This window comes from Medicago sativa, chromosome 1, assembly GCF_051527215.1.
Source record: "Medicago sativa cultivar Bolivia chromosome 1, Bolivia_mono, whole genome shotgun sequence".
Taxonomy (NCBI): domain Eukaryota; kingdom Viridiplantae; phylum Streptophyta; class Magnoliopsida; order Fabales; family Fabaceae; genus Medicago; species Medicago sativa.
Window position 1 is genome coordinate 24890833 of NC_140749.1, and position 9327 is coordinate 24900159.

The 9327-nt window shown below is 34.7% G+C and overlaps 1 protein-coding gene across 1 annotated transcript; it reads left to right on the plus strand.

Moving 5' to 3' along the window:
- Positions 1–4296: 4296 nt before the first annotated feature.
- On the plus strand, positions 4297–4765 carry LOC146953854 (L10-interacting MYB domain-containing protein-like). The gene is made up of 2 exons (XM_085742924.1): positions 4297–4665; positions 4733–4765. Exons 1-2 carry the CDS (start codon positions 4297–4299, stop codon positions 4763–4765), a joined length of 402 nt encoding a protein of 133 aa, XP_085599050.1.
- The last annotated feature ends 4562 nt before the right edge of the window (positions 4766–9327 follow it).

Genomic DNA, 9327 nt, shown 5'->3' on the forward strand with positions numbered 1-9327 from the left:
TTATTACTGTCCTGGATCGTTGGTGAGGTTTCCATACCTTGTTGTCCACAATTTTGGTGTCTGATGGAGCTTCTTTTATATGTTGCTATCATGTCTTCATTAGCATTTGTTACTGGCTTTCTTAGTTTGGAGTGGTTTGCTTTCTGAAGCTTGTGCTTTGGCCTATTGTTTGCTTCTGGTTTGCCTATTATTGTGACAATGGAAGACTATTTTTGGATTTGGTTTAGCTTCATTATTGGAAGCATTGGCTTTGGCCTATGGTTTGAATGCATCAACATGGATTTGTTTTCTATGGTTTGAAGACACATCACATGGCTATGCATCTCTATTGGCTTGCTTTTGGTTTTTCTTGTCTCGGCTCGGCATTGGAGGGCATCACTTTTTTATCTTTGGAACCTTGGTCTTGTTGCTTCATGGTACCTTTGGTGTGAAGTTTGTTCAACATATGACCTCCTTCCATTGAAGACTTTGGCCCTTCCTTGCACTTCTTTTTTGGATATCATCATTGATTTTGGATATCCTTGTATTTCTTGTCTTGTGCTTCTGTTCATGATGGTTAAGTCATGTTGATATGCTTCCGTCATGAATGTTAAGCGTCGTTTTCTTCTTCTTCTTGTGCTTCTGTCTTGAGTTATTGAGAACTCTTGATGGTTAAGCGTTGTGCCTTAATTGGCTTTGTCGATATTGGCTTCTACCGGATGGTGGTTAAGCTTTGCTTTGATGCTCCTTCCTTCAATTGGTTCAACCTTGAGTTGTGGTTGCTTCCTGTTGGATAAACACTTGTTTGATGATTTTTTTTTAGCCGATGTATTCCCGGCATATTTCCTTGTATTTTCTCATTTCAAGTTGGAAGTGTTTTCAACACATTCCAACTTGAGGGGGACTATTAGAGATATATGTTAGTCATATAGTTACTAGTTAGTTAGTGCCTATAAATAGGCTTAAGGTGTCACATTGTAACCAACTTTCACTCATTGTAATATTTCATTTTCATCAATACAAAGAGTTAGTTAAGCTTTTCTCTCCTTCATCCATGGATGCCATGTTTCCTAACACCATATGATCTTTATTTGGCTTAAATCTTAAGGGGAGTATAGGAAGAAGATGCAGGGGAGTTGATACTAGAATGACTAGGTTGATGAGAAGAACATGAAGGAGAGTGGGAGATGATACGAGAATGACGAGGTTGATTATTTAGGAGCTTGGAAGTGTGTGATGGTTTTCGCACCATGATTTGAGTTCACAAAAAGCAACTTATATATATATATATATATATATATATATATATATATATATATATATATATATATATATATATATATATATATATATATATATATATATATATATATAGAGGATGTATACTATGAGAATGAGTATCTTATATGAGATTGGTGAGAATGATTATCAACCATCAGATCAAAAATAAATGGTTGCGATTAAATAATCTTATTTAAACAACCCATGTTCCTCACTTAGTCTATCCACCATACCCATTCAGCGCTTCATCTTCTCCAAAATCCAAATCTCCATTTTCTTTAACTTTTTCATCTATCAAATCTTCAATGTAATTTCTTTCTGCAGGCAGATCCATTGAAACATCTCTTTCATCAACCCAAACACCAAATCTTTTCTGATTCATCTTAACTGAGTTCTAATCTTCAAACTTTCTCTGAATCAATTTCAGGTTTGACAAATACACCACAATCCAATTCGCAGATCGGATTAATTGCAATTGCACCACGAATTCGTTTTCAGGTTGTGATATTTTTCCCTTTGAACGGAGACGGAGTTTCAAATTGATAGATGAACAAAACTCAGATTTCGTGTGCTATTAATTGAAAACCAAATATTTAATTAATTGATTTAAGTAAATAGTTAGAAAGATGAAAAAATGGAGTCAGTAATGTTTTAAGAGCGATTCACGATAATTGAAAAAGGAAAAAGGATTTACATGGTGGAAGAAGATGAAAAAGAATTATGGAGTCGGTAATAGTTAGAAAATCAAAACATTTAATTAATTGATTTACATGGTGGAAGAAGATGAAAAAGGAGTAGTAGAAATAATTGAGCAGAGAGAGACACATTGTTATTAAAATGAGGTTTTTTAATCCCAACCATTTATTTTTGATCTGATGATTGATAATCATTCTCACCATTCTCATATAAAATACTCATTCTCATAATATACATCCTCTATATATATATATATATATATATATATATATATATATATATATATATTTATAATTTGAAATGAATATCATACTTACAGATTTCCAAACAATTTGACAAATACTTTTCATGTTCAGATGAATCCCAAAATATTATCCGTTTAGAAACCTCTTTTCAAAACCACTCAAAAATAAGATAAACTGAATCTGATTAATTTTCGATAGAGTCTCCTTTTTGTTTGCAACGTATACCAGAGCTTTTGGCTCAGTGAACCTAACACAAAATCACAGATAAAATATTTTCACAACTTAGCAGTTCAAACATTTTAAAATTCGAACTCTTATAGTGTCAGCAATCACTTCCAGCGCCAGCTCAGACACATTATTTTCAAAAAATCAAAATAAATTCATTCGTCGTCGATACATCACGAACCATAGATCCATTTTGACCGTTTCTACGACATGAATCCATTGATCAACTCATTTTCATATTTCAACAATTTTAAAATGACGAAAATACCCCTACATAGATCAGCCCTTTTGTCGGGACAACATTTTTCAGAAACCAATCGGTTGATTCAACTTATTTACTCGTCTAAACCTTGGATATCAAATAAAATTCACATTCCGACACTCTTCAAAAAATGCTAAAATTCTAAAATAGTTAGATCATCAATTTCTTTGTAGATCTATATTCAAACGGACTTACCCAACAACATTAATACATAACATCATGCAAGAAAATCAAAAATCGACACACAACACTCAAAAATACTCAAAACCGAGTTTTAAAAGATTAAAAATGAGAGGAATACCTGATCAAATGACAGTGAATCATGCAAAAGAAGGTAGGATTCGTCGCTAGCTTCGTTTTGATATCTCGTTTGCGCGATTCGGACAAGAAATGAAGAAGTTATGGATGAGAGAAGATGGAGATTGTGGGAGGGAGCAAGCTTACGGATTTGGAAAGCAAGAGAGAGAAATTTGTGTGTTTTATGAATCTTGGACCACAAACTTACTATGTATGTGTTTGGCAACATGTTTTCAGGCTCCAAATGTGGGTTACTTTTGCCAGACACCGTTTTGCCTTTTTCCATGCTGTTTGGATGAATCAAAAAGTTAGTTTGTGAAACGCGGTTTCTGTCTCTAAAACGCAGTTTTCTGAAGCTGAGATTCGGATCTTCTACGGCAGATGAAAATGTGGTTTCAGCCTTTAATTACTCAAATGGCAGGTACTTACTTAATTACCCATGAATTCAAGCCTTCAATTTCTCTTTCTTGCAGTTTTTCTTCCTTTTCATTATTTCACATCACTTCAACCTTGAATTTTCTGCTAATTGTGAAGATTTTGCATATCCAAGCTTTCAATTTTCTTCAGCTTTTCCCCAATTTTTTCAGATTTCGTGGTTAATCTCATTACTCATGGTAGATGTGTTGGTTGGGTGAATTTATTCCTTCACCTTTTCCCCTATATATGATGCTTATGAGATACTTGTGAGAATCATTCCATTGCTCTGTCAAGGCTTGAAGGTAAATACATATTCATATTTTTTTTTGCTTTGATTACTTGCTTCAATATTGTTAATTTCTATTTCTCTTTGCTCTAATTGTTACAAGTTTTACATAAATTTTTCCATTCTACATCAATGCATTGTATGTGGTTGATAAATAGTCTCAAAGAAAAAACAATTTTCTTATATTGATATGTTTATGTTGATGAATCTTCTTGACCTGTAGAAGTGACTGTTATGTTATTATTGATATGTTTATGTCTTTTTTTTCCTTATGTTTTTGTGTTTTTAGCAAGGAGTGTATTGTTTTTTGTTTAAGGTATTTGGTGTGTTCAAAGTAATTGAACATGAAGGAAATAATGTAAGAAAAGAAACTTATAGTTTCAAGCCGTTGTAATGCTAATTTTTGTGCCTTTTCATTCTTAGATAAACGTTATTCAACCTTCACAAAAAAGAGTTACATTTAGCATAAAGTAACAGAACTTCTTCTAGTATTTTGTTTTATGTTATCATTTTCATCTGCATAAAACAAGGGTATTGGTGTTAGTTTGATCAAGTTGCTTATGTCTAGTTTGTTTCATTTTTTATCATACTTTTGTGTATATAGTAGTATGGACTCACTTAAGAGGAAAGTTTCTGCTAACCCCCCTTCAACTAACAATGAGGGTCAAAGTTCCAAAGCTAGTTGGAGGGATCTTAAAGCCACTAAGTACTTTGTCAATGCATGTTTGGATCAAGTTACCAAGGGTCAACGCGTTGGTACTTGTTTTACCAAGAAAGGATGGCAAGGTATTGTTTCCCAATTTAATGAACTAAGTGGACTGAAATATGACAAGGTAAAGTTGAATAATAGGTATGATAGCTTGAGAAAGGAATGGAAAGTAGTGTATAACTTGTTTGGAAAAGTTACCGAATTAGGATGGAATTTTGAGAAGAATACCGTTGATGCATCTGATGAGTGGTGGGAGAAGAAAGAATTGGTATGTGAGTCGTATAAAAATTAAAACTCTCATGTTTAGACCCTATAAAAATTTCTCTATCTTTCAGGCTTCACTAAATATTTTTCGTCAACAGTTTTAGCATTTGCTATTAAATTAACTCATATATATCCATATAATTTTATAATCAACTTTTGAAGATATGTTTAGAACATTATAAATATTTCTCGACAAAAATTTAATTTTTTTTAACAAGGGTGATAATAGTAACATTAATACATATCAATGGGTTGTGCTTGTCCTAACCACCCTACGCATACCTGCAAACTGCAGATCATACATATCAACACAAGATATAACAATGACATTAGCACAACAACTATTATCAAGGAAACAAAATGAATGAAATGAATGAAATGAAGTGTTAATTCTCATTGATTATTGAAGTATTACATTGGTATATATACAAGTTCTAATGAGTCCTTTGTAACTAACTTCAACTAACAAATGAAGAACAAAGTACAAAGACTAAACTGCCCTCTAACAATTACTTGGGCTGCAAGCTATCTTCTTTCTCTTGCTTATTTTCCTCTATGTTTAATATCCCCCCACAAGTTGGAGGTTGATAAATGTCTAGCAACCCCAACTTGGATAGGAGTAGATGAAATGGTTGAGGAAGCAGGGATTTGGTGAAAAAATTTGCAACTTGATCTTTTGAAGAAATAGGCAGCAGTTTGAACAAACCAGCTTGCAACTTTTCCCTGACTATATGACAATCAATCTCAAGATGTTTGGTGCGTTCATGGAAAACAGGATTGGCAGCAATGTAGATAGCACTCTGGTTGTCACAATAGAGCACAGATGGTTTGATGCATTGGACCTCTAAATCTCTGAGAAGGTAGGTAAGCCACTGCAATTCACATGAAGCAGATGCAAGGGCCCTATATTCAGCCTCTGAAGAGGACCTGGAAACAGTGAGTTGCTTCTTGGTTCTCCATGAAATAAGAGAGTGACCAAGAAAGAAGCATTGGCCAGATATAGATCTCCTAGTGTCCTTGCATCCAGCCCAGTCAGCATCAGTGTACCCTTTGATTTTAAGGGATGAATTTCTGGGAAAGAATAAGCCTTTACCAGGACAACCTTTCAAGTATCTCAACACTCTCATAGCAGCATTGTGATGAGTTTGAGTAGGGTTACTAAGAAATTGGCTTAATTGCTGAGTAATGTAAGTGATATCTGGTCTGGTTGTATTAAGATACAACAATCTACCAATCAGCATTCTATAAGCAGGAATGTCTGGAAAAGGAGGTGCAGTGTCATTGTGTAACTTGATAGAAGGATTAGAAGGAGTAGACAATCGTTTAGCACCAAGTAAACCTGAATCCTCTAATAAGTCAAGACAATACTTTCTCTGACATAAAGAGATGCCAGAAGTGGAATGAGCAACCTCAAGTCCCAAAAAATACTTCAGTTGGCCAATATCTTTGATTCTGAAAGCATCATGAAGAACATTCTTAATCAAAGTAAACTCAGAGAGAGTGTTGCCAGCTAAAATAACATTATCAACATACACCAATAATACAGTGAAGGAGGAATTGGTGCTTTTGATGAACATAGAAGCATCAACAGCTGCTTGTTTATAACCATTGGATTGAAGAATAGTGGTTAACTTCTCATACCACTTTCTACTAGTCTGTTTGAGACAATACAAAGACTTGGTGAGTTTGCAAACTTGATTGGATTTAGAATGAGGAACACCAGGGGGTATTGTCATGTAAACATCTTCCTGTAACTCTACATGCAGAAAAGCATTATTTACATCAAGTTGATGTAAATGCCAATGATTGATGGAGGACAAAGCAATGATGAGTCTGACTGTGGTGAGTTTAGCTACATGTGAGTATGTATCAAAATAGTCTAACCCCTCAATCTGATTATATCCTTTGGCAACCAATCTAGCTTTGTATCTCTCTATGGATCCATCAGCATTGTGCTTGATTTTGAAAATCCATCTGCACCCTATAGGTTTAACTGCTGGAGGAAGATCAACTATCTGCCAAGTAACAGTTTGTTCAAGAGCAGTAATTTCATTTTGCATGGCTTGCTTCCAACAATCATGTTTAATGGCCTCAGTTTAGGTTTTAGGTTCAGTGTGAGTGGATATGAACAAAGAAAACAAGGAATGAGAGTTAGATAAATTTGCATATGAATGATAATCAGAAATAGGATATTTGCTAGTTAAATGATTGTTTGATTATGAGATGCAGAATGACAAACAAAATCATGTAAATATGCAAGTTTATGTTTAGTTCTAGTGGAGGTTCTAATAGGTGGAGGGTTAGGAGGAATGATAATAGGTAAAGAAGGAGAAACAGGTTCATCAGCAAAAGATGCTGGAGTTGGGGAAGATGTGAAATATTGCCAATTGGAAAAAAATTGAGTGGGAGGTGAAATGTAAGGCAAAATGGACTCATGAAAGGTAAGATTTCTAGAAATGAAGATTTCTTTGGTGTTTAAATCATAAAGAACAAACCCTTTAATGCCTGACTTGTATCCCAAGAAAACAGACTTTCTTGCTCTAGATTGCAACTTGGTTCTGTGAGCTTGAAGTGTGGAAGCATAACAGAGACAACCAAAAACTTTGAAGGAATTAACATCAGGTAAAGTATTGTAAAGGACTTGATAAGGGGACTGGTTTTTGAGAACAAGAGTTGGAACTCTATTAATAAGAAACACAGCATGTAAAACAGCATAAGACCAAAAGAAATTAGGAAGTTTGGATTGAAAAAGGATAGCTTTAGCAACATTCAGAATATGTTGATGCTTCCTCTCAACTCGACCATTTTGTTGAGGAGTTTCAACACAAGACCATTGATGAATGATGCCATGAGAGGCATAAAATGTAGACAAAAGGAATTTAGGTCTATTGTCTGACCTGATGATTTTAGGGGTAACATGAAATTGATTTTTAATGAGTTGAACAAAGTTTTGAATATGTGAAGGTACTTCAGACTTGGTTTTGAGTAATATAACCCATAAAAATCTACTATGGTCATCAACAATAGTGAGAAAATACCTATGACCATGTATGGAAACTTTAGCAATGGGACCCCAAATGTCTAAGTGAAGTAATTCAAAATTGGATGAAGCAATAGAAGTACTTAAAGTATAAGGTAGTTTCTTTTGTTTAGCAAAGTGACAAATGTCACAAGTGGATTTATTATCAACATGAATACTGGGATACAATTGATGCATCTGAGACAGTCTTTGATTGGACAAATGTCCCAATTTAAAGTGCCACAGTGCTGAAGAAGGTACATGAATATTGAAAGTACAAGAAACTGAATTGCAAGATTGCAATGAACTTTTAGTTGAATGAAACTTAGAAATACTATCAGAAGCAGAATCAGAGAGTGATGTAGCAGGCATTCTCAGTCTATAAAGCCCATCACAGAGTTCACCCAAACCAATCATCCTCTGTGATTTCACATCCTGTATGGTACATACATCATGCACAAAATGTATAGCATAAGTCATAAGTTGAAGGAGTCTAGAAACAGAAATCAAATTGACCTTGAAATGAGGAGAATATAAGACATTGGTGATATGAAAAGAAGAGGAAAAGAAGACAGTACCAGCATAATGTACTAAAACAGATTGACCATTTTGTAAAGTAACATTGAGAGGTTTAATTTTGTAAAATGAGTGAAGTAATGATATAGAGGAACAAATGTGTTCATTAGCACCTGAGTCTATAAGCCAGTAGGGTGATTTAACATGCAAAGTGCAGGAAAATATAGTGTTTATACCTGCAGAAGCATTGGCAGAAGATGAAACAGGTGCAGAAAGAACATGATTGGTGTTGGCTGAAGTAGTATTTGATGGTGGAGGGGTTAGGGATGATTGTTGGAGAAAGTTAACAAGATGAAGATACTGATCTTGAGTCAAACCAGTTTGAGAGATAGTTGAAGAACCTACAGCAACACCTTGTGAATCAGGAACAGCCTCTGAATTCACAGCATGAGTAGATGGAGTTCCCTTGTTAGCATTAGGGAAACCATGTTTTTGATAGCAGAAATCAACAGTGTGATTTGTCTTATGGCAAAAGGTGCAATATTTGGAGTTATTCTTTGGAGGATAAGAACCAGAAGTAGGTTTGCCACGTCCAAAAGGTTTTCTTGCTTCAGAAGCATTCACCAAAATGCTAGAATCTTCAATAGAAGGAGAAGTAATAATAGTGGAATTATTACTTTCTTCCTGAACAACAAGAGAGTATACTTTGTTGATAGAAGGAAGAGGCTCCATGAGTAAAACCTGAGTTTTTACAACTCTAAAATTATCATTCAAACCAGTTAAAAACTGAATGACTTGATCCTCCAAATGAAAATTGCGAGCAGATCTTATAGATTCACAACGACATGGATGAGGGCAGGTGCACATAGGCATAGGACGATGTGAATTGAGTTCTTCCCAAAGAGACTTCAACTCAGTGAAGTATTCAAGAACAAATTTGGTACCTTATTTCAAGTTATTGATAGCAATGCGTAAAGAAGCAATTCTGATTCTATCAACCTTAGAGAAACGTTCTTGAAGCTCTATCCACACATCAATGGCGTATTCATGGAATACGATAGTCTGAGCAATTTGTGTAGAAACAGAGTTCAGAATCCAAGAGTGAATCAAGTAGTTACAGCGATCCCAAGC